At 34.2% G+C, this 25,707-nt stretch overlaps 3 protein-coding genes across 5 annotated transcripts; 1 reads left to right on the top strand and 2 right to left on the bottom strand.

Annotated features, from left to right (window-relative positions):
• Positions 1–3,042: 3,042 nt before the first annotated feature.
• LOC21405551 (D-inositol 3-phosphate glycosyltransferase) lies at positions 3,043–5,413 on the top strand. The gene is made up of 2 exons (XM_024176541.1): positions 3,043–4,181; positions 4,663–5,413. Exons 1-2 carry the CDS (start codon positions 3,302–3,304, stop codon positions 5,253–5,255), a joined length of 1,473 nt encoding a protein of 490 aa, XP_024032309.1. The 5' UTR covers positions 3,043–3,301; the 3' UTR covers positions 5,256–5,413.
• Positions 5,414–6,562: 1,149 nt separating this feature from the next.
• LOC21405552 (protein NUCLEAR FUSION DEFECTIVE 4) lies at positions 6,563–12,392 on the bottom strand. Of its 2 annotated transcripts, none has more exons than XM_010114719.2 (3): positions 11,995–12,392; positions 8,041–9,014; positions 6,563–7,165 (listed from the first exon to the last, which is right to left on the bottom strand). In XM_010114719.2, exons 1-3 carry the CDS (start codon positions 12,301–12,303, stop codon positions 6,697–6,699), a joined length of 1,752 nt encoding a protein of 583 aa, XP_010113021.1. In that variant the 5' UTR covers positions 12,304–12,392; the 3' UTR covers positions 6,563–6,696. The 2 variants fall into 2 exon arrangements, with proteins under 2 accessions (XP_010113021.1, XP_024032308.1); XM_024176540.1 differs by having other exon boundaries at positions 6,809–7,165; positions 8,049–9,014.
• A 7,127-nt stretch (positions 12,393–19,519) lies between these two features.
• LOC21405553 (pre-mRNA-splicing factor ISY1 homolog) lies at positions 19,520–23,598 on the bottom strand. Of its 2 annotated transcripts, none has more exons than XM_024176521.1 (5): positions 23,389–23,598; positions 23,220–23,287; positions 22,561–22,641; positions 21,484–22,430; positions 19,520–20,161 (listed from the first exon to the last, which is right to left on the bottom strand). In XM_024176521.1, exon 4 carries the CDS (start codon positions 22,395–22,397, stop codon positions 21,492–21,494), a length of 906 nt encoding a protein of 301 aa, XP_024032289.1. In that variant the 5' UTR covers positions 22,398–22,430; positions 22,561–22,641; positions 23,220–23,287; positions 23,389–23,598; the 3' UTR covers positions 19,520–20,161; positions 21,484–21,491. The 2 variants fall into 2 exon arrangements, with proteins under 2 accessions (XP_024032289.1, XP_010113022.1); XM_010114720.2 differs by having other exon boundaries at positions 23,220–23,293.
• Between the last annotated feature and the right edge of the window lie 2,109 nt (positions 23,599–25,707).

A 25,707-nucleotide genomic window follows, 5' to 3' on the forward strand; every position in this document is an offset into this window, starting at 1 on the left:
AAAAATTTTGAGTTGCGTATTGAGGTATAGTTTTTCGTTTGATGCCATCAATTCATACATCGAATTAAAAGTGTTGTTGTGTGAGGAAAAAAAACGGACAATTCTGCAGGGTAAGATGCATCTTCAAGGCTGTAAAACTTGATACATCAGCTATAAGGAAAGAAACAAAGACAAACATCATAAACCTTTTCTCTTACCGAATGCTTTTCACTCTCTTTCGACAGTATTTGCTGGATAGAAGAGAAAGAGGGTGAGGAATTTGGAGAGAATACTAGCATGAGAGATGGCTTGTATTGTAAGGCGGGTTCCGAATAATGCAACCTACTTCTAGAACTCAGGGAAACTACTCTCATCATCTGGCCAAGATTAATCCGTATGTCTTCATAGAAAGATCTACCGAAATCTTTTTCGGATGGATACTTATCGTCTTCACAGAACTCGGGCAAAAACAGACGTTGAAACGCGTTTCTCTTCGGTTCAATCTGCTTTGAAACAAATATGCTCTGAAATACCGCTGCGGAGTTGACTTTGTATTCTTACTATCCACTTCCAATCTGTTCCACCAAGAGATCCTCCTCTTATTTCCTTAATGGTATTTATGTTCTCAAGAGTAAGAGGTAGCTTCATGAGAAGATCACAAGCGACAACGTCAACTTGCTCGAGGCTTGGCCATGATTCTTTGGGTCTGCAAAGATTTTTTTTTAGATTGGGAAGGCTCTTCAATTCTAGTATCTGAAGTTTTAGAACAATAAGATATACAGACAAAGGTTTCTTCAAGTGAAATAGCTCCTCTAAGTTGTAACAGAACCTTACCTTGATTGTTTCGGAAGTTGGTAGGGAGAGAATGAAATCCCCCATAAGAAAGAAGACATTTCATATGGGAACACCTGGAAGCTTCAATCGAATTTAGTTTCGAAAATTTAAGCCCAAGATGGCCAAAATGACTGTGAAATGCTTTCTAGACCAGTTAGATTGTCCAAACAAAGTTCCTCGAGATTTCGCAGCAAGTTTTTCTCCTAGATGCAAACTACAATTTGTTATGCATAGTGATCTTAGACCTGCAAAACTACCAATACAGCTTCTATAGGAAGAGCTGATATTGGCAGTAGATTTGGCCAAATCTTGAAGCATTTCGTTTAGTCCCGCATCACAACAATTCAAGACTAAAGAACTCGGGTTCACAATGGACAAACGAATCAATCCCGCAACACAAGGAGTAGATACAGTAACCCTTCTTTCATCATGTCCAGTTAGCATAAAGTGTGCTGCTGTTGGAATTGGATCACAAAAGAATTCAAACCACAAACGAATTCAAATCTGCTTTACTTTATCTATCCACTTTAGATCCTCAGGGCCTAGATGGATAACGAACGTAACTGCTTCAAGAATCCGAGCTCTTCGAAATTCTCCTGTCCCTCTTCAACCTATCCTTTTGCGTGCCACTTGAAGTCACTCCATCTCATATCTAGAATCTCTAAACAAGTCCACTTGGACAAGATTCCAGCTTGAATATTTTAGACGTTTGGTTCATAGATTCAGAATCATAATTCAGAACTATTCTCGTTTTACATGTGTTTTTGTGAGAAAAAATATTGTAGCGAGCCACGAACCATGATTCAAACCATGACACGAATCTCACTTCTAAACGCACACTACGTTTAGGTCTACTCGCCTTAAATTAACAAAGTTCTCCACCTCCTTAGGTAATTCTCTGATTGGCATCGCACACAGGACAAGGAACTGAAGTCTGCAAAGCAAACTCGTTTGAGAGAACTCGATAATTGCGCAACTTGAATCTCGCTCAAAACAATTCCAACAACGAGAAAGAGATTTACATTCATTCATTCTCCAATGACGAAGCAATCCATGTAGCAACATCGCGAACTACATCATGCTTCTTGACAGAACCGGCCTCATGAGCCCCATCTTCTAATAAACCGGAATCTTTTAATGTTTCAATCAGAGCAATTCCATCGTTGATTGAATCCTCATAGTGTTGATGTTCTTTAATCAATCCTTCTGCCAGTGCCAGCTAACACTGTACTAGTTCACTCACTTTGATTGAGAAATGCGTGGGAAACAAAGCACGGTATTAGAAACGAGTATTTATATTGTTACCTTCTAGCGAGTCGCAACTCAACTCTGCATCTGGGAAAGTTTTTTTTTTTTTTTTTTTTTTTTCTTCTATGATTTTGTTTTAATGAATAAAATACATTGAACATTGTGCATTGCCTCAAGTGAAAATAAAGTGCAAAACCAATAAACCAAATTTATAAATAATTTCACCATACAATTTATTGTTTAATGTAGACTATCCATTCTTTTATAAAAAAAATGCCTTCTGAAACCGTCCCTTTTTCCTAAATACGGGACTGTTGACGATAACATAAAGGTAATAGGTAACAAAAAAATATGTTTACATCAGAAAGAAATGTTGCCGTATATCCAAGTAAATTTGAACATGCATGTGCGTCAGACTTCATTCTACAGGTAAAGTTTTGACTTTTTTTAGTCTTTTACATGGAGTTCAGCCGACTCAAATGCCTAACCCATTTTTTTTCCCTTCATTTTCATAAGCTGCCAAGAATATATATATATATATATATATATATATATATACATATATATATTGGATTGTGGTGTCGTTCCGCATATTTTTGGTTTGGCAAATTAGTCAAATTGGTGTACAAAGTCTTCAATCAGACATCGCAATCAGTTTGTTGCCTACAAAAATTAGTAGTAAGACAAGTGAATTTTTTTTTTTGCATTGAATAATTTCTTTTTACGCGGAAGTTAGGAGAAATTCCAATTAAAAATGTTAAAATAGTAAGGTAATGTGAGTATGTCTAATTCCGATTAATAGGCAGGCTTCAAGTAAACTATAATATTAGATCGTCCCACTATTTTTTGTCTTTTGAGTAATCACCACTAAGTCGTATGATATAACAATATATATAAAACTTAACGTTTTCCTTTCTTTGGAGAAATTCTAGCTCTGCAGCTTCATATGCGAAACCACAACCTAATTATGATGTATATATATATATATATTTATAACGCCTCTAATGATGAAAGAAAGTCACAAAATACATGCCACATGAGTCCTCTTTTCCCTCAAAACTAAAAAGCAGCGTGAGAAACGCACTTGGAAATTAAAGAAACAAAAAATTCCAAATCCAAAGCGCACTTGCTTTGCTTCAGTGCGTACCCACCTCCCCCCCACTTTGCTCAACTTTTCAGCAAAATACTTTGAAATTTCCATCCCAATACTCTCCTCATAATCCCTTCATTTCTCTCCAAAATGGCCATGATGAACACCAAACCAAAAAAGGCAATTTCTTCTTCCCACTCCAATCTTTGTACCACACTCTTTTTCATTGTCCTCTTCACAATCCCGGCCCTTTTCCTTCTCCACACCCCCACCACTACCTCAATCTGCACCGCCTTCGCCGCCTCCCACGCCAAGCCATGGTCCGGGGACCTCCTCGCGGCCGAGTTTGCGTGGAACCGCCTCGCCTTCTCCGAGCCAAGCCCCCCTCCTCTCCGCCTCAAGATCGCCGTGTTCTCCCGGAAATGGCCCGCGGGGACCACCCCGGGCGGCATGGAACGCCACGCGCACACCCTACACACCGCGCTCGCCCGCCGCGGCCACGAAGTCCACATCTTCACCTCCCCGCCTCCGTCTCCGCTCCCGCCGCCGAGCGAGGGCGGCGAGAGTCCATTAATGAGTCTACCACTTTTACACTACCACGAAGGCGAGCCCGGGCGGTGGCGGTACAACAAGGCGTGGGAGCAATTCCAGCAACATGAGAACGACCACGGGCATTTCGACGTGGTCCACTCCGAGAGCGTGGCGCTTCCTCATTGGCTGGCGCGTAACGTCGAAAACCTGGCGGTGTCGTGGCACGGCATAGCTCTGGAGAGCTTGCAGTCGGACATCGTCCAAGACCTTACGCGCAAGGCCAACGAGGCCATGTCCCCTGCCTTCAACCAAAGCGTCCGAGGAGTCATTCCAAAGGTACTGAACGAAATAAGGTTCTTCCACAACTATGCTCATCACGTTGCTATAAGCGATAGCTGCGGCGAAATGCTAAGGGACATGTACCAAATCCCCAATAGAAGAGTTCACGTTATTCTCAACGGCGTCGATGAAGATGACTTTGGGGTTGACAAAAAATTAGGTAAAAAATCACGCAATGACGCAAATTGAAATTTAGTTTTTTTTTTTTTTCTAAAGAAATTATTTTTAAAATACTAAAATAATTTATAAATTACTAATGATAATAATTATATTACTTTTGTTATTTGTTAAATCTTTTAATATGACTAGTAGGATGGATTTAGATCTAGAAAAATGCTTGAAGGCATCAATTATTAATAGAAGGTGGATCTTATCTATGGATTTTATATTACTGAATCTTTAGTGGTGTTTCGCTCGGCCGATGCCCATATAATATTGCTCTTAGATTATCTTTATATTCCTATAAATAATGTCTAAGCTGATCATATTATAATACATTATTTAAAAAGTTGAAAATATATTTTAATTGACTTTTATATCTTCTAATGTTTGAATCTAATTGAGACATTAAAATTAGATTGAAAAAAAAAAAAAAATCTCAATCTATAATAAGCTGTATATCTAACCCGGCCTTATTTCAGGTCAAGATTTCAGGTCCAAAATTGGTGTACCAAGAAACGCTAGCTTAGTCCTCGGTGTGGCCGGGAGATTAGTGAAGGACAAAGGCCATCCTCTACTATATGAAGCATTCTCAATTCTTATGCAGAAGAGATCCGACGTGTATCTCATTGTGGCTGGATCGGGCCCGTGGCAGAACCGGTACATGGACATCGGGCCCAATGTCATAGTATTGGGCTCCATGAGCCCATCTGAGCTCCGAGGCTTCTACAACGCCATTGACATTTTTGTGAACCCAACTCTTAGACCACAAGGACTAGACCTTACCCTAATGGAGGCAATGATGAGTGGGAAAGGCGTTATGGCATCAAGATTTGCGAGCATTAAAGGGAGTATTGTGGTTGATGATGAGTTTGGGTTTCTGTTTGCGCCCAACGTGGATTCTTTATTGGAGGCATTGGAAAGGGCTGTGGAAGAAGGGCCCACAAGGCTGGCCCAGCGTGGGAAAGCGTGCCGCAATTACGCGTCTTCCATGTTTACCGCGAGGAAGATGGCATTGGCGTACGAGAGGTTGTTTCTTTGCATTAAAAATGCTTCATTTTGTTCCTACCCTTAGCCATAGATCTTGTCTATACATATATATATAAATACACACATATCTTTTTCACTTTTGACTTTGAGTTATTTTTTGTTATTTTAATTCCTTTATATGGATTGATCTCTCTCCAAAATTTATATAAATCAGTGGTTTGACGCAAGTGCTGTGCACACGTGAATTTGTCAGCTCTTTTATGTAATAATTTAGTCATATATAGTTTTAAATGATTCTAATATCAATTCTTTTAATGGCTTTGTTGTAATTTATTGACCGGAAAGAAAATGGAACAAAAGATTGAAGTGGTTAGCGTATAATAATGAAGTAGATCCGAGAAGGAATCAAAGAAGATCGGCAAGAGAGGAAGAGAAAGTAGAGCCCCTTGCAAGAAGAAAGTAAAATGGCTGTAAAGGGTTTAAATCTCAGAGAAGAAATTAATTGTGTTTTTTTTTTTTTTTTAAGAACCCTTCACGGTGGAGAAGGTTATTTTACTTTACGATGAGAATTATAATTTTTAACTTGAATTAATTTTTTAATGCTCAGATTTGTATACGTCCATACTAAAAAATTACAGCACATGACACAAAATTTTTACTACTAGCTCAGACCATTAAAAAACTTTCAATGACTAAAATATAATTATTGGTGGAACAAAATAGCCTTTAACACAATTACTAGTGAAGTAAAATAGCATTCTTCATCGTAAATGCACCCTTTTTGTTTTTGTTAAATTAATAATGGTTTTTGGTTGTTTGTTTCTTGAGATACCTATATATTTTTCGTTTAACATATTTAGGAAAAACTGTAATTTTTTTATAAGTTATTGTTCTTCTAAATCTAGAATTGACTCATTCAATATAATAATATTTAGGAGTTTGCAGCAACATTTCATTGAAGAGTAACTTGACGGTTTTATTGGTGTCTACAAACAATCTTAAATGCTATTATTGGTTGGATCTAAACTAGATCTCGTGGTTCTAATTTCAAAAAAAAAAAAAAAAAAAAAATCTAGATCTCGTGGTTTTTCCTTAGTTACATGCACTTTTCCGGTTAAACGTTGTAGTATTCTTGATTGATTTACTTGCTTATTATGCATATGCTTGTCTAGTGAAAAAATCTAAGTTCTGGAGTCTATTTTTTATTTTAATTCCACATGACCATATTCTTACATGAAATATACGTTTTTTATTTTCAAAAAAGAAAAAATACGTTTTATATATCTCTTACAATTAAGTTAAAAGCAAATAGTATCTGTAGCTTGGTAAAAAGAAAAAAAATCGCTTTCCTATTATTTCTTTCCTCTCTCTCCAAAATTTAGGGTACAAGAATTAAACTCTTTAATAATTGTAGAGCGAATATTACAAGTAAAAAAGATTCTCTGTACAAGTTAATGCGTCGTCAGGTTGATCAACATAAAATTATTCATCATAACATGTAATCAATTGGGCAATTTGCCACATAGCTAGTACAATTGCGATGTACGTTGATGTTCAAAATGGTCATAGGCATGTCTAGTTCTTAAGAATAACATCAAGCTAGAAGCTAGCCCTAGGACTGATATACAACCCCACCACACAAAAGTTGAGGAATAACACTGCCTTCCCATACACACTGCCGAGTCAGTAATTACATCTCTTAGGCCAGAGCTTCCATTGGCATCATAAACTATGGCGGCAAGAAGGCCGTACACGAGTGAACCTATTGGGATGTTGGTGATGAGGATGTTGTGGTTCACACTTACGCTGTTTGGCCCGAACAGCTCGGAGGTTATGGAGACGGCGGCGGCAAATATGAAGCCCGAGCTCAGCCCGATCAGCGCTGTGCCAACTTGCAGGGCGGCGGCATTGCCCAATGCCGCGAGTAGGAAGAAGGCGAACGGTGTCGGCACAAGTGCAATGGTCAACCATCCTGTCCTTGCAAAATAGAACTTCCTGCGGGAGTTGTAAAATCTTTGTTTGAATATGGTATTGTGATGCAAATAATCACTATATTTAGCTATTCATACTGATCATCAGTGGATCATCACCACTGATTTGCAATTAACTAATTAGACAATTTATTACAAACAATAATTTAACATGTTTTAATATATAATACCCTGGATACTTAGGCATCGTTCATTTCACTAATTTAAGTTTTTAGTTTTAGGTTTCTACAGCTCTCAAAAAATATTACATCTAATTTTTTCTGCTACAGTTAAAAGCTTTAAAAAAATATCATATCTCAACTCGAATCCGCAAAACGAACAAAGCCTTAATTTTTTATAACAATTCTGTTGTTATTATTAATTTATTGATAGTCGCCTAAACATTGTCATATCAATAATAATAAAATATTACCAATAAAAATATGATGAGTCTAAGCGATACAAGAGATTGAAAGTATAATTGCGTTCGTAGTAATATTTTTTAATATTTAAGATAGTAATTGTGTTACAAGAAATTTATCTATGATCATGTCACTTCTGCAAATGTTACAAAAGATGAGAGGACCGGAAAAAATGTCTATTTTGATTATTTAAAAGAAGATCTTAGGAAATGTTTTCATGTACTCTTTACACTTCTTTTTTTTTTTACTGGTAAATGGAGAATTTATTAAAGCCTAAGATTCAAAGGGATAAATTAGCGAATTAGTGGAGTATTATATAAATTATGGGCCATTTTAAATTATGAGATATTTATTTGGTCTTAGCCACTAATCTACTAATTCCATAAAATAAAGGATATTAAAAAGTAAATCAATATAAAAAGAAAATATGAATGTCTTTCAAAAAAAAGTAATTGCAAAAAGTTTCAAATTTACTTACGCGCGTACGTAGTCTGGTGCAGCTGAAAGTAGCCGGCCGAAGAAGGAGAAGGATGAATAAAGCGTGACGAGCGCCGTCGTTTTGGAACCATGTCCCAGCGACTGCGCAATTTGCCCCAAATTGTTGCTGTAAACAAGGCCAATCGTACCCCCACAGAAATAAGCCACAAAGTACAACCAAAAATCCAATCTCCGAACAAGATCCCGAGCCGAATGCTCTTCTCCGAGCATTGCCAGCCGATCTTTCCCGATCATCGTCTCGCAGCACCCTTCGCTAATTTTTGCACTACTATAAGTAGTGCTGCTATTTTTCAATAACCCCAATACACCCACACTCTCGCTCAGCAAGGGACTATCAAGTACCGATCCATTCCCATTAGCACTACTAGCCGCCTCGCGGGTGATCATCAGCTCCTTGTGGAGCTCAAGATCATCTACATCCACGAGAATAAACCCCGAGCCGCCGTCGAGGCTGAAGCTCGAGTTTACGGCGCGGTAGAACCAGTCGCGAGCGTAGACGACACCGGGGATGCACAAGGGAAAGATGAGGAGGAAGATGGAGCCGCCGAAGAGGAGACGGGCGGTCGAGGCGGGGTCGGAGGGTTTTGAGCCGAAGAGGAGGAGGTAGAGGCCGGTGAGGACGGCTAAGACGTTGAGGATGAGGAAGATTAGGGAGTCGCGGCGGACGCCGTCGGGCGGGAGGGGGTCGAGGGGGGGCTGGCGGAGGATCGGGATCAGGGCGGCGAAGGAGGCGACGAGAGGAATGAAGGCGTTCAAGATGAGGTACAAGGGAGGGGATGAAGGGTTGATTGCGTTGGCGGCGAGAGTGTAGAGGGCTGCACTTACGCCGTTGAAGCTTACGGTTAGTGATATGGCGAGAGGTTGGTTGGATGGGAAATTCCTAATGCAAAGAACGAAACAAACTGTGTTGAACCAACATATGCTACAACCGGCCAGCAGGCATAGAAGAAACACCTGAAACAAAGTTCCACAATAAACTATATATAATTTTATTTTTATTTATTATTCTTTCTTTACGGAAATGAATATTAAAAAGCAGATACAATCTACGATGGAATAACTTCAAACCTACACTATGTGTGTGTGTATATATATATATATATATATATATTTTCTATCCGAATAGCATGTAGGAATAAATCTTGTGTTGTATAAGAAACTAACACAAAAATATGAGATGCTTAAATCAAACATCTGATAAAGATAATGTATGCACTTTAATTGATTATATGATCAGGTCCTCTTTTGTTATAATTCTCGTACATATCTGGAATGTTTGCAATGTTTTCAAAGTTGATTTAACAAGAAGTTCAGTTCTAACAAGGCAAAAAAAAAAAAAAAAAAAAAAAAAAATCCCCACAAGTTATCACTATTACTATATATTTTTCATAAACTAACATAGGCAATAGACAATAATATTGACATATAATTAAAATTAACAGCCCCTTTAAAATTCTATAGCCTTGTGTCTGTTGCTAATGATCTTATCTCTGAAATAACGGGGTAAGGGCACATATACCACTTGTATTAATTAAAATGGAAACAATCATCTCCAAAACGAGGAAGTTACGGTGACAATGGGATCTTGATTTTAGTAACAATAACTAAAATGGGGACATAAGAGCCGAATTCCAAAATGACCATATATCATTCATTTCTATTTCATAAATAATAATAATAATAATAATAATAATAATAATAATAATAATAACAAATTAGGACAACCAAACTTGCTAGCTAGCAAGTAAAACCAAAACAAAAAAGGTAAAACAAAAATCAATCTTCGACAAATTTAAGAAGTCACCAAGAAGATCAAGTATTGTCAAGCCTTTCCCTATATAGGACATAAATAAGGCATTAGGCATGTCTTATATATGCATAACGTAAATAAGACATGTGGGTGATACGAAGTTTCTTCTGCATAAATTTCGTTCATGTGCAAACAGGTATTTCTCCCTTTATATGCCACCAGTTTAATAATGAGTATTGCAACAGAATCGTACCTTTTTCTAGGCTTCTAGTCGATACTCAAAAGAAGAAGAAAATGGAAATTTCGAACACTTTTTTTTTTTTTTTTTTGTGGAATTTAAAAGTGCTTCTTATAGTTCTAAGGTTGAGTTGACTCAGAATTTGTTTTTTCCTTCATAGTAAACTTAGAATTTCGATTATTAAATATTGGGTTTTTCTCCCTTTTTATTAATGTAATCAATATTGAGCCATTCTTAATCTCACAATGTTATATCGTTGTCAAATTACCTCACTTTTAAGTTTTTTTCAACAGAAATAAATAACTAATATAAATAGGAGTTGTACTATATTATGAAAATACACTATCATACGATACGATACGGTTTTTTGGTATATTAAAAACTCCATAAAAAAAAACTACTTTCGTTTATTAAATATTGGGTCATTTTCTCCCTTTACATTGTGATAAATATTGGGTTATTTTCAATTTCAAAAAGTTAGATCGTTGTCATATCGTACCTCACTTTAAGTTTTTCTTCAACAGAAATAATAGGAGTTGTACTAGAGTATGAAAATAACTCTATCATACTATACCGTTTTTGGATATATTAAAAACTCCATAAAAAAAACTAACACTTGTAGATCACACTGTTAAAATTTAATCAAATGGCTAAGAAAACATAGCTCAATGATAGAAAGAAACATTAACGTGCCCTACCCAGGCTACCATAAAATTTTTCTTAAAAGGAAATTGATATCAGAATCTTTAGAAAAAAGTATCACTAAATTATTATATAAAACCTGACAAGCGCTCTTGCATAATAACACTGGCCTCAATTAGTAATTTATAGAGGGTTATTTACCTTTTAGTTTATTTAGAAAGTTTTTGCATTTTGCAGTTCCAAATATTTTTATACTATCAAATTACATTTAATACACAAATTAACACATTTTCTTGATCAACAATAGATTTTGATCTCATTGATACACAAATACCCTTGAAAGGAAAAGATTAGGACATTAAAAAATAAAAATTAAAAAAAATTAAAAAGAAGAAAAAGAAAAACAAACCCAAATTTTTTCCTTCCTATAGCCCAAATTTAGAATTTATTAATAATTAAAAAATAAAATAAAATGTAGCTTGGAAGTTCTAGAAGCCGGTCGAACGCAGTGTAAAAGGCAAGTACAAAAAGGATGGCGACGTTGGGCCCCACACAAACGTACAAATAGCGTAGAAAATATGAAGTGAAGATATACTGGGACGTGTGTGGTGAGCAAATTGTTTCAAATTGGTTTCGATGAACCTTTTAGCAAATTAACTTTATTATCTCTTCCACGAATTTGCTAATTCAAGTTATGTATTAAACTCTTTTTGTTTCGAGAATAGTAAGGAATGGTTGGCTTGCCACTACCAAATAATAAGAACGTGAAGGAAAAAAAAGTTTGTAAATTGTTTTTTTTTTTTTTTGGTCATGACGTCTACCAGTAAAGAAGAAAAGTAAAAGCAGCGGAGAACAAAAAAAAAAAAAAAAAAAAAGGTTAAGATTTTCTTTTCATCTCTTAATTTTATTGTCAAGAACACCTTTGCCTTTTATACTTTTTTCACTTTTTCCCTCAGATATGGGGAATAGAAGAAACAAATAAAAAAGCGATGCCGTGAAACACAAAATGCGCACAAATGAATTTGCAAAGAAAAATTAAGTTAAAAACAAATTTCGGCCCCTGATTATTAGAGGTACAACTAAAAAAGCCAAATATAGAAACACTAATACCATGTAGCAAAAAAAAAAAAAAAAAGATTAAACTAATGAAAAATAACGAATTTGGCTATGTTACCTATAAATTGTAATGAAATGAAACACCCCCAAAATAGAAAAACCAAACCAAACAATCACAAATTTCTTAAGATAAACATTATGTTTATGTAAATTAAATTGGAAAAGAGAAATAATTAGCATATACTAACCAGGAAATAAGGCAAGGAAATGAGTTGAGTGATGACAAGCCATTGAATTCCATATCCAAGGAACCCCATAAACGCAGCCATAAATAAAACGACGTACAAGGGAAAGTACATCAAAGCCAAGCCGGACGACCACCCCAAGACCTTGCCCATGTCGGAGGCGACGGCCAAGTAGTTGAGCTGAACCTGCGATATCCCGAGCACCGATTTCAGCGCCGACGAGTACGCCGAGAAGTCGAAGTTGGTCCCCGTGAACGCCTGAATCCATATCGTCGCCACCAGAATCATCCACTTCCGTGACTGCCCCGCCATCGCCTAATAATATATTTTTTTTCGGGGACGAGCGATACGATCGCCGCCAGGTGACGACGGCGACGGCGACGGCGATGGGGCTGAGTGGCTTTTGATAGTGCTGAGTTTATGGGAGGAAGAACAAGTCTGCGCGGCCTTATTTATATTCACGAATACATCATCTCAATTATGAGATTGACGTTTCTTTGTCATTTAGTCGTTTTTCTCTTTTTTCCGTTTACAATTTCCTTTTTTTTATATATATATAAATGTCAGCCCACTAGTATTTCGAGTTCTATTGGCTGATATATTTTTTTTTAAGGTTGTTGCAGTAAATTATTCTCAAATTCAATTAAATATTGCAAAGTGTTTTAGAATTGATTGCGACTATTAAAATTTAGATTGAAAATGCTTTCATTCAAGTGATTTTTTATTGTATTACGTGAGTTGGTTTGAAAGATAAAAATAAAGTTTGGATCAAACTCATCTGCTGAGTTTTAGGATCATTTTCTCTTTTTTTAACTTTAAAAAATTCTAATTTATCTCAAATTTTAAATTAATCCAATTTAATCAATTTTATTAGAATTTTCATTAAAAACAAATATAAAAGGACCACATAAATGCACTTATTTCCCCCTGTTTTGTATGTTTTAAACATAAATAGTAACTAATAAAATTAAGTGAGATTAATTTAAAGTTTAAAAATTAAAGTAAGATATTTTACCTAAAACTTAGGAGCACACGTAAAAATAACCTATAAACTTTGAAATAACAATCGAAGCAGCTAAATGTCTTCAATAATTGGAATACGTAATATTGTGTGTGAGAATAATTTTTTTTTATAAATTCTAACATCATTCATCACTTTTATTGTAATATTTCAAAGAATAGTTACTACAATTATAGTCAAAAAGTACAGGAGATCAAGTGCATAATTTAATAATTTGTATATGAGTTGATGGTGAAGTGTGGTTATGTTTGAGGACGAATTTGCTCTGCACCAGTGATTTGAAGTTAGATTTTGAGATATGTGGAGATGTGGGTCTTTTAGTGAAATATTGAAGTTTGAGAAAAATGTTAATAAGACACAATCAGCATAGAGAGTGGAAAGTGTAATTTCTTAAATTTTTTTTAAAAAAAAATATTAACATCACTTTTTTTTACTTTTTATATTTATTATTTAACACGTGAATTATAATAAATACGGAGAGAGATAAAAAGAGTGATAAAAATAATGATGGGGACAGCATTTCTCAACTTATCTACTTAAATCTTTTGTTGTGAAAATCCAATAAAGGAAAGAGCGTAGAACCGGTGGTCACGTGGCAGCATTTGGGAGGAGCATTAGAATCCAATGTTAACAAATGGCATATGATATAACTGAACGTTCAATTCAATGTAGCCGTAGGTAACTTTCTTTTTGGTCCCTTCTGGAAGGATTTTATTTATTTATTTATTTATTTATTTATTTTCTATAAGGTGAAGGTGAATTGCGAAAATGCATTATCGCCATGTTATGACGCTTCCTCGTCAAAACTAAAGTTTAATTGAGGCATGCATAACAACCGAATAATTAAAGCTATATAAAAAAAAGTACCAATATATTAGCAAATAATAATAACAATAATAATATTAATAATAAGTACCAATAATTGAAACAGTTAAATACCACTAACTAATGGGTTGATGTAACATAAAGATTTTCTTTTTAGAAAATCAGTTGTGACCCGTTTTTTAAATTGCGATAGTAAATGAGTCGCTTAGTGTAAAAATAAGTCGATACTAGTTTATCATGTAAATATTTTATTTACGATTACAATTTTTTTTTCCACATAACTTTTATTTTTACTACTAATAAAAAGAATTTTCTCTACATAAATAAAAAAAATTTTATCAACAACAAAATAAATTATTTACTGTTATTTACTTTAAATAATTTTAAAATATACTATTAATTACTTAATTTAGTTCTATAAATATGTTATCTAGTAGTACAATTCCCAAAACAGGGAGAGTATTAATCCTGCATATCTTTATAGGCCTTTTTCAAACTTTTTGCCTAAAGCCTTGTTTTGTCTTGATAAGCCCAATTAACGATTTTGGCAGACATTATTGAAATTAGGTCAAGAAGTCGTACGTGGTCTGGCAATAGAAATAAAATAAAAGCAACTTAATTTAAATCTCGCAATATACAAAGGCTAGTACGACAAATCAGAAAATTAATTGGCATTGCATATAATAGGACACTTCACATTAATTAACGTTCTTGCAAGATTCTAATAATCAACCTTTTGTGTAAAATAAGAACTAAACAAGTTGCCAACTTAGATTCGACTTCAACAATTTTTGTAGTTGCCACATGTTTGATGTTTCAAAAGCCACCGAAATGGATCGGCAATATTTGTGATCACACATGACCAATAAGGTTTTTGTCTACAACTAATACATATTTGGCTCTGATTGAGGAAAGAAATGTCAATCAATGACTGAATCCCATGGGATCAATATTAAATAATTAGTATCCTGTATTCAAGTTAATATTGGCTAAAGAAAACGTATCTACTTTTTAAAGAATAAAGCTTTGTTTATACATATATAGCTAATCATGACCAGCATGAGACATTATAAATTAAACCGGGAGCTGAAAATTGCTCCTAAAGCCCCATGTGCTTGTGAACCTGCAAACGCAGGATTTTGGTTTACTTTCATGATCTATATATATATATATATATATAAAGCAGATTTATAATCTTATTGCATATATATACACATACACTAATGATGATAAACGTTCCGTGTAAATAAATCCTATATATTTTTAAATGATTAGTCCTTTGCGCGCGTGCATGCACACATATATTTATTATATAAATATATATATATATATTAGTGATGATGCACGTCCGCACGTTCAAATAAATCCTATTTATTTTTTAAAATTATTACTACTTCCTTTGAATATATATATATATATATATATGTATGTATGTATAATGTTTTAAGTTCGATAGTTAGATCAACCCAGCAAATGTAACTTTTTTGACATTACTGTATAACGTCATTCTTTTACACGTGTAATACTCAGTTCACTTAAGTGTAATATTCAAAAATTATGTATATAAACACGTAAACAAACCGAATATTACACACACATGAACAATGTTATACAAAAATTTTTAAAAAGGTTACATTTGTCGCATTGCAGACTCCAGGACTTAAGACATTGTCTCTCTCTCTATATATAGAGGTATGATGAATATTATTATTTTAGTCATAATATTAATCTAACGGTTTTAATAATTTAAATAGTTGGCTAAAAATATTAATGATAATTAATGAAATTATGTTCTTATTGCGTCACGTTATCAAATTTGTATATTTAGAGGTGGTCACGATGAAAACGTAACTATTAAAAACTCGTCAATATATATACACACTAGTGATTTATGTATGTACTTTGCATACATGTATATATATATATATGGGAGCTTTTAATGATTACGTTTTTACTTATTAAATATATAAATTTGATGATATAACATGATAAAAAAAAACTAATCTCATTAATTATCATATAGTTTTTTGGTCAACTATCTAATTTATTATAATTATCTGATCAATATCTTACGGTTAAAACAATGATATCTATTGATTGATAATATTAGAGTAACTATTAAAACACACCTATTTACATGTAAAGACTAATTGAATAAAGAATTCACAAAATCTAATAAAATAAAAAGGAAAAGAAGAATGAATCAATGAAATGTTGCTTGATCTTCTTTGGGAACTTGAGTCAGAAGTAGATCTTTGGGTTTTATAAATTACTAGTTTAGCTATGTGTGTTGCACATATAAAGTTGCAATTAAAATTTTAATAACGTAGAATAGAAAAAATTTAACATAGAAAAAAATTACTAAGAAATTTAAAGAATATATAAATAGTAGTCTAAGTGAAAAGTTTATATGATTAAATTGATGAAATATTCTAAATCATAAGATAACAAAATAATTGAAAAAAAAATAAGCACAGGCAAGGAGATAACTCTTCTGAGAAAGTTTAGATTTGAGGTTCAAAAAATCAAAGAGAGAGAATGAGAGTAAAAAGGAACAAAAAAGAAAAATTTAGGAGAAAATTAGTGCACGTAACTGTGGATGACAAATGGTGTCAAAAAGAAAGAGAGGAAAAAAAAAGCGAAAAGAAAGTAAAGTAAAAATTCTGTTCGTAAGAGATATTCGTAGACAAATGGAGTTAAAACAAAATGAAAGAAGAAAATTAAAATAGAAAGAAATAAAATAAAAGATAAAATAATGGATTTAGAAAGAATGAAAAAGATTAAAAAAATATGAGTGGGGCAAAATGAAAGTAAGAAAAAAAACGATGGGTAAAATACCAAACGGTGCATATTAGATGACGAAGGGTGAATGATATGCCTCAAGGGTTATTTGCACACATTAAATAGTAATTGAGGTTTTTTTTAACATATATAATGAATAAAAAGAACGAATATAAAAAAAATTACTTGAAAATTCAATCGCACAAATAGTTTTTGATAATAAATTTATTATTTTTAGACCAAAAATAACATAAGTAAAGTATAACATGTTAGAGCTTTATAAGGGATTAAATAGCAAAAGAAACAAATATATCAATAAAAAGGGGGAAAATATTTGGACTGGTGACATATTTTGACTTTGTATTTCAGATACTTTTTTCCTCAAAACTTGTTTTTTTTTATTGCTTTATCATTTTGAAACCCTTACATATTATTATTGTGTTACATTTATTTTAAAAATAGACAATTTATTAATTAAGGAGTCAAAATTATATATTTCATTGACTGAGTAAAATTTTTATTTAGTTTTTTTTTTTGTTCAAAAAACCCCAAAAGTATAGAGACACATACCCCCACAGACAAATAACTCGATACTCATGAAAGTAATAAATAGTGAAACGACAAAATAAATCAATATATAAATAACCATAATTGAAGTTATAATTGATCATAATTAAAGAGATTATTTTGGTGAAAATTGTTGAGATTAAAAGTTTAAGAAATCTATGAGAAAGCGATAAAGTTTAAATGTAGAAAAAATAAAAATAGAATAAAAAAGGTAAGAGAGTATTGGGGATAAGAGATTACAGTAAAATAGATAATAAAGCTAAAAAAAAAAAAAAGGAAAGAAAAAAATGAAGCGTCGAAAAAGGAAAAAAAAGAAAGAAAAGAAAAGGTAAGAAAATCATTTGTAAAGTACAATAGTGGACAAATTGAGTTAAAAGATGAGTAAAAAAAGGTAAAACAAAAAACGATTGAGTTAAAAAGAAATAAAAATTTAAACGATTTTAAGGGTAAACTATAGTAGACAAATAGAGCCGAAAATAAGGGGAAAATAATACAAGAGAAAGAAAGGGAAAAAAGGTTAAAAAAAATTAACAAAAGAAAGAAAGGAAAAAAGTATAAAAAAATAATAATAATAATAATAATAATCAAAGCTTTTGGACGACCAAAACGCACAGTGACAATGTTTTGTACTATTAAAAGTTAGATTAGATTAGAAAAGGGGCTAAACCCATACTCATGTGCTTTTATACATGTTGTGGTTGATTGTCTGTTCATTTCATTATGGCCGACCAAATCCTCTCTGAATTTTAACATAATGAACTGCAGTCCTTCAAGTAATTAAAAAATGGAGGAAAATAACTCCTCCGTCATTTTTCATCCAAAATTTGAACAAAACTTGGTCGTGTGCAACTAAGTGAGGATGAAGCGAGGGGCAATGTGGTAATTCCCGTATCAAGAAGTAGATTTTAGTTTCCACTTTCTAACCATGTTTTCTTGACATCAAACTCTACCAAGTTGACATATGATTTTGCAACGCCAAAATTGAAACCAAGACTAGCCATATGTATTTTCGGTTGGCTAGCTAGTTACTTTGTTGATGTGGCCGGAGATCTTGTTGAGTTGTGGAGGCGCCTTCGGCAGGACCTCCAGCAGGGTGCGGGATCCATTAGGCTTAAAGAGACAAAAAGAGACATTAAAGATCCCCCTTTGTTGCCAAGTAGCCATGATAATCTGCTAAACAAGTAACCAATCCAAAATGAATAAAGTGGGATCGAAAATTGGTGGGAAACGTACTTCTATGTGACTAAATGAGAAGGAACTAATAGAATAATTGTGTATTAAAAATAGTTCAACGACACTCATTATTTTTATAATACGTTTTATTTCTGTTAAAAATCTTAATATAAGGAGTTTTTTTTTGCATTTTATGGAAATTTTCCACTAAAAATTTAATTGAGGGGGAAAATTTGCAACACTTGTTAAAGATCGGGGAGGAAACAAGTTAAAATTAAAGTTCAGGGACATTTTGTGACCATGCCTATAGTTCGAGAGAAAACGTGTAATTTATCTTAAAAAGTAACCCAAAACTTTTGAATCTGAATTTTTACCTTTTACTCTTGAGAGTGCATAGTTCTAAATTTTTACCTTTTATTATTAATACCTTTTTAACTAAATCAAGAGTAAGGAGTAAAAATTCAAATCCATACACTCTTAAGTAGTATTTGTCTTGTTTTCCCACATAAATTTGCAATTCCATATCAACGTAACTTTCCCAAACAAAAAGAATTCCTGAAGAAATTTATGACTGCAAATTGAAATTAGAAGGTATTCCCTTGTAAGTTATAACAAGGGATTGTAATTGATTGTAACTAAGAGCCTATCCTTATTTTGTATTGGTCAAATTAAATTGATAAATCATGTGCATTAAGTCACCAAATGCAATGGTAAAGTGAGTAAGAGAGATCTCGCGCATGCCAACATCACAAGGCATGGGCTTTCACACTGGTAGAACGGTTTGTGCAACAGGTCCAGGTAAAAAGATGGAGAGAATAAATTCGGTTTTTATTAATTTTGTCCTTAATAATTATAATTTATTCTCTCTCAAATCATATTTTTTTTAATTCTTTAAATTAGTGTACCGAAGCAAGAAAGTAGCTAACATTTTGAAGTTAAGAAGAGAATTTGGAAGCAAAATGAAAATTAAAAAAATAATAATAATAAAAACAAAAGGACTCAAAAGAGAATTTGTAAAATGCCCCCTTTTCTAAATCATACCAAATCAATAATACACTTGAAAACACCGGTGTTGCCATTGAATTGCGGCTCCGAAACTCGCGGCAGCACAAGAAAAATCAAAGATAGAGAACGGGAGAGATTGGAAAAACACGCCATCGCTAGAGAAGAAAAAGAGAAACTGAGTTTGACCGAAAGGCCAAAATAACATTCTCTATCACCAATGTCAAAAGAGTGGACACACAATAAACGAAGTTGCCAAAGGCTATATTAGTTGTGCATTGTAGCATCTCCTCCCACAAAGCTAGGATTCTAACTTGGTCATATCACATATCAGCAGCAACAGAAATTCAGTCAGAGTAGAATTCAAAATCAGACTGCGATTCCAATTAGAGCTGATTCTACGTGACAAAATAAAAAAAAAAACTGAAACCTAGCTATGTACAAATTGGTCTTCTACAGCTGGGCATAAAAGCAGGAGATCTCCATCCGGAATAATTAAATCTTTGTTAAAAAAAATTAAATCATGATTTCATTTGATTATATTTAACAAAATCAGGCTGTTGACAAGAACGTCAACCATTGAACCAATGCTTTAGCTAAAGATTCTACTTCCCCATATGCCTACCAGCAGAATGGAGCCGCCCTTTTGTGTCGAGCAATCTATCGCCAGGAAGAAAAGCCAAAAAGGCATATGAAAACCATTCACATTCCCCAAAAATACTCCGTTTCCATAGAGGATGTAGGGTTCCTAGATAGGCACCTGATTTGGGTGTAGTTGGCTCTTTTTGCATCTTCTAGATACTGTTAAAAGATGCAAAAAAAAAAAGAACCAAGGGCGTTGATGTTAGCATATGCATAATCATAAAAGAGTATTTTCTTATTTTCTTCCTTCGTTTCGGTACAAAAGAAACGGTATAAGAAAACTAATGTACAAGCATGCAAAACAACTATCAGTAGGTCCCTTGTTATTTGTAAGAAACATAAGAAAAACCAGAAGAAACTAAAAGGAGAGAAATTCTTGCAAAACAAAGAAAACAAACCACAGCCACTACAGAAAGAGAGAAACTAAAATTACTTTTCTAACTCAACAAATCAGAGATAAATATCCAAGAAGAAAACCCATAGTTCATTCTCTACCAAAGAAAAGAAAGATGCTTCCTCGACCAGATCAAAATAAGAATAGTGTTGTCACCCATCGTGGTAATAACATTGAATTTTCATCAACAATATAGTGTATTCAAAGTTTTATGACACATGGGAAAACAAGCAACTGAAAGGATATTTTCAGCAGACCTAGTAAATTTTAGCCAAACATCCAATGTTTGTTTAAAAGATTTAAACAAACGCTCGTGCCAAAGTATTCCCCATAATAGTTTCCCAGATCATTATTCTTCTGTGAAATAAAGTCGCTTGCAACCACTGCATGTACGTAGCAGTCTTTTAAACGCTAAGCTGATTGTTTCTATATCCTTTTTATTTTAAGATTTCCTTCAGATTTTTTTAGTACATGATAAGTTGCTTTGTCTATTGAGAACTGAAATACCAAATTTTGAGCCCGTTCCTTTTGTCATTTGGATAAATCAAATTTTAAGGGTTGTTCATTCTAGTACTTGTTTTTTCATTTGTGAATAATTGTCCGGGCTGATAAAGATAATAAATAGTAATATTCAGGTCCAAGTATGGTTGTTTAAATATAAAACATTCGTCAGTATGTGAATTTCCTTAATGTAGAACCTTATCAACCCCCAACAGCCTGACATGAAAGCCTACACTAGCAAAGCAATAAAACCGACTTCAATTTGTATCTTCACCTATCAATCCATCACTTATGTGATTTATACTCTAAATGTTCCAATAACAATAGTTAGATTTCAGTAAACCAATAAAGAAATGACTAGAAAATTTAAAAGCAAAAATAAATTTATAAAGTAATAAATTAATAAATAAACAAAGAAACCAGGTGATATGATTTTTGTTTTTCCTAGAAAGAAACCCGATTGATGAACTTAAAAGACTTACACGAAATCAACCAATCAGTTCTATCTATCATTCAATTTCACAAAAACACACGTAAATCTTTATAAAATATAAATTAAAAAAACACAACAAAACAAAAAGCATACCCAATGATCTAACGCTGGATGTTAAGCATCTGCTTGGCCTCGCTCTGCTCTTCCAACAACCCCTCACTGACATACTTGCTCAAAAGCTCCATCTTCTTCTTCTGCAGCACCATCTTCTCAATCTCCTTCTCGTCCGGCAACGGCACATGCACCACGAACTCCCTCTCCTTCTCACTCCTCTCCTTCAACTCCTTTTCCCTCTCCCTCTTTCTCTCCTCCTCCACCACGTCCTCCTCCTCCTCAAACAACACCTCCTTCGCCACCATAACCACCTCCCCACTCTTCACCGACCGCCTCGCCTCCTTCCTTATCTCCTCCATCCTCCGCCACTCCGCCACAGCCTCCGCCCTCATCTTCTCCTCCGCCGGCCCCTCCAACCTCTCCAGAATCCCATCCTCATCATCCCTATACCCATAATAGCTCGCATCAATTCTCTTATAAATGTCGTACCGCGTTCGTCGCTTCCGCAACTCCAGTGGCTTCTCGAAGAGCTCCCGTACACCAGGAAGCTTCTTTGCCGCACCGAAGTAGCGGTACCCAGGGCCTCGGCCGCTTGGGTTCGGGACGTCGACAATATTGCCCTCGAGATCAGTCATCTTGGCGGCGTGTTTGGTGTAATTGGGCCCGCCGAGCTCCACAATCCGCCGCTCCCAGTGGGATTTCTCCCTTATGAGCTTGTTGATCTCGTCGTTGAGGTCGCGGAGGCGGTGCTCACCGAGCCCTTCGTTTTGGATCTCAGCGACCTTCTGGCCGATCTCGCGCATGATTTGCTGCCGCCACTTGTCGGCCTCAGCGAGGTCCCGGCATTCGGAGGCCAAAAAAGGGCGGCGTTCCTTCGGCTTCTTCTTCTCCTCCGCCTTCATGGTGATGAAGCGGTTGAGCATCGACTGTGCCTTCTCCTCGTTCCGAGCCATTGTAACGCTTCTTTCTCGTGGAAATTCAAAACCCTAGTTTTGAGATGTATACATTAACAAAACTAAAGGAAATCGATACTTATAGCTCAATTCAAACAAAACAACACAAAAAAACAAATTCACAATCTTGAAACCTAGTTCTTAGAGCAAGGGGACATCGTACCTGGTGAAGATAAGGGTAGAACGGCCGGCGATGTAGGCGGCGAAGCGAAGACAACGACAAGCGCGAGATGTGGTGGGAAGACTGAGAGGAGAGAAGAGGAAATTAGGGGCGCGTTTGGAACCCGTTCCAAAATAATTTTATTTTCGGTATGAAAGTGAAAATGAAAACGTTTTCAATCTCAGACCGGAATCGTTTCCGAAAATGCGTTTGGTAGTTTTATTCAGAGATTATTTTGAAAAAACTGAAACTCCGTTTGGTTTAATATTTTTGAAAACATGTAATAGCATTCATACCTAATCAAATTTTGTTTAGCTTTTCCTTTCTCTTTGGTTCTTTTTCAATTGAACAAGGCATTATGATAAAACTATTTAATCAAGGCCTCAAGTCCTGTTACACAAACCGTAAACCAACTATTTCCACTCTTAGCATGTCTAGTCTTGGAACCTACCAGCTCTTACTATTTGGGTTATATCTCTTTTCTAATGTTAGTTAGATCCCTGAATGGTTTGTAATGTGATTCTTTCAATTTTTTTCGTACCTTACAAACACAACGACTGGAAATATACAAAACAGAAACAGTTAGCTAAAAACCAAATCAACCAGAGAATAAGCTAAACACCTTCAAGAGTAAACCAAATTACCAGTATTGAAACCCATACCTCGGTTGATTTGGGAGGAGCCGCGGAGGTTCGTCGACGAAGTGAACAAAAAAAAAACCTTCCAACACCTTCACCTTCCACAAATCAATTGTCAGATCAATTTGAAGCCCTAACCAAAAACCCAAATAGGCTGCAAGAGATATTCAGAAACAGAGCAAGTGAATCCTACCTTAGATTCCACAAATGTTGAGAAAGATCTTCAAATTTCCTTGAATCCTTCTAAAATTAGTAATGCTAATGACATATGAAGTGGAAACCCTCTGGTTGAGCTTCGATTTGAGTCTCTCAGGGAGAAAGGAGACAAAAATCGTGGGAGTTAGAGAGAGAGAGAGGAGGAGAACGTGAGAGAGTGAGGGATAGAGAGAGATGGCTGAAAGAAGAGAACGGCAAGAGGGAGAGAAGAGAACGGCGAGAGGGAGAGAAGAGAACGGCGAAGAGGGAGATCTGAGGGAACTTGACTACTTGAGGGTATGTAGCAAACGCGCCCTAGATTATTTGTTAGGGCTTCAGAATTTGGGATCTCTCGAATTCGAAAGGAAAGGGTAACAGAGGGAACTTGACTACTTGAGGGTATGCAGCAATATTCCAGTTAACTGTTATTGACTACAATTTTATATGTTTTTTTTTTTTTTACAAGCAAAATATATATATATATATATTATGTTTTTTTAATCCATTCTAAATAATAATAATAATAATAATAATAATAATAATAATCATTCCTGAAAAAATAAATTATTGATAGTTTCTTATTTTTCAGTCGTTAGATCTATATTAAAATTTATTTATTCTATATTTTTTTTAACCTGGTGTATTTTAATCAGATTTAACTGTTAAAAACTGAAATTACCGGTAGAACGACCTATCAAACAAATTCCCAATAATAATAATAATAATAATAATAATAGACTTTCCTAATAGTAATAATAATATTATTATTATTATTATTTTATAATTGACATAAGTGATCTCTAAACTCTTTAATTAGTGACAATTTAATCTTTTATCTTTTAATTTTGACAATTAAATTCATGAATTTTGATTTTAGTAGCAAATCAAATCCAATTTATCACTGTTGTCATTTATCTTTTAATTTTGACAATTAAATTCCTAAATTTTAAATTTAGTAGCAAATCAAGTCCAAATAAAGCTGTTGTCAAATTTGAGGCGAAAACGTGCACACATATATAATATATATATATATATATCTAACTATTTTAATTTCCACATTATTGAGGGTCTAAGAACTAACTGGCCCGTTTTGTTCGCTAATTCGAGTTGAGATGTGATATTGTGTGAGAGTTTTTTACTGTAGCAAAAAAGTTAGATGTGACTGTTTCTGAGAGCTATTTATTATAGCAAAACTCGAATTCTAAACTCAAATCAGCAAAATGAACAAGGCCATATCTTTCTTAAAAAAACAAAAAGGCAAAATAAGAGTAAAAATTGCATATCAAGTAACTTCTATGTTTCGTTTATGTCACGGTAAAACATAAGGTATAGTGGAAAATGGAAATATATAAAAAGCCTTCACCAAAATTTTATCACCCCGATTTATTTCCTCCACTCATCTAATCACCAATGAGGAGCGACGGGATCACGACGGCTATCTACAACGTTTTTGCCCTCTTCTCGGTTATTTTCTCTCTCAATTGTTCTTAGGGTTTTTCTTTTAAAAATGCTGGTTATTAATTTTTTTGAGAGTTAATTTAGTAAATTCGGCTAAAATAAACACTCATATGCATGACTTGCCTTTGAACGTCGGCTATTTAACGGCAGCTATTCATTGAACGACATTTGCTACTGAATTGAAAGTTTAAGGACTCAATTGTTAAAATTAAACAATTAAGGACTAAATTGTCACTACAAAAAGAGGTCAGGACTATTTGTACCAACTACTCTTTTAATTTATATAAAACAAACTCACAAAATTGTACTCAAATTATCTATAATATAGTTGTGATAATACCGTTTTGAGCAACGTTTTTACTAAATTGGATAATACAAAGGATCAATTCAAAATTAACACGATTATACTAGTTTTGGTATGAATCCATTAACAAAGGTAAAGAAAATCAATACTCATAGCTCTATTCGAACAAAACAACACAAAATCTAAACAAACTCACAATCTTGAAACCCTAATTTTGGGATGAATCGATTAACAAAGCTAAAGTATAGCCTCAATTCAAAAACAAAAAAAACAAAAAAAAAAACAAACAAATTCACGATCTTGAAACCCAAATTTCATGAATCTACTAACAACATTAACGAGAATCTATTGCTTACTTATAGTCCAATTCAAACAAAACAACACAAATTTCAAACAAATTCACAAGCTTCGAAGCTTCCGAAATAACAAAAATAAACGGAAACTGGAAAATAGTTGTTGGAGCCTTGAAGGAGACGTTGTACCTGGTGACTATAACAATAGAATGGTCGGTGACAACGACAACCACGAGATTTGGCGGTAAGAGTGAGAGGAGAG

This window comes from Morus notabilis, unplaced genomic scaffold, assembly GCF_000414095.1.
Source record: "Morus notabilis unplaced genomic scaffold, ASM41409v2 Scaffold552, whole genome shotgun sequence".
Lineage (NCBI taxonomy): Eukaryota > Viridiplantae > Streptophyta > Magnoliopsida > Rosales > Moraceae > Morus > Morus notabilis.

Coding starts and splice junctions, on each gene's coding strand:
- LOC21405551 (XM_024176541.1), top strand. CDS start 3,302: ATGGCCATGATGAACACCAAACCAAAAAAGGCAATTTCTTCTTCCCAC. Junction 4,182..4,662: donor TGGGGTTGACAAAAAATTAG/GTAAAAAATCAC, acceptor GCCTTATTTCAG/GTCAAGATTTCAGGTCCAAA.
- LOC21405552 (XM_010114719.2), bottom strand. CDS start 12,303: ATGGCGGGGCAGTCACGGAAGTGGATGATTCTGGTGGCGACGATATGG. Junction 9,015..11,994: donor TTTCCTTGCCTTATTTCCTG/GTTAGTATATGC, acceptor ACTTTGTTTCAG/GTGTTTCTTCTATGCCTGCT. Junction 7,166..8,040: donor GCACCAGACTACGTACGCGC/GTAAGTAAATTT, acceptor CAACTCCCGCAG/GAAGTTCTATTTTGCAAGGA.
- LOC21405553 (XM_024176521.1), bottom strand. CDS start 22,397: ATGGCTCGGAACGAGGAGAAGGCACAGTCGATGCTCAACCGCTTCATC.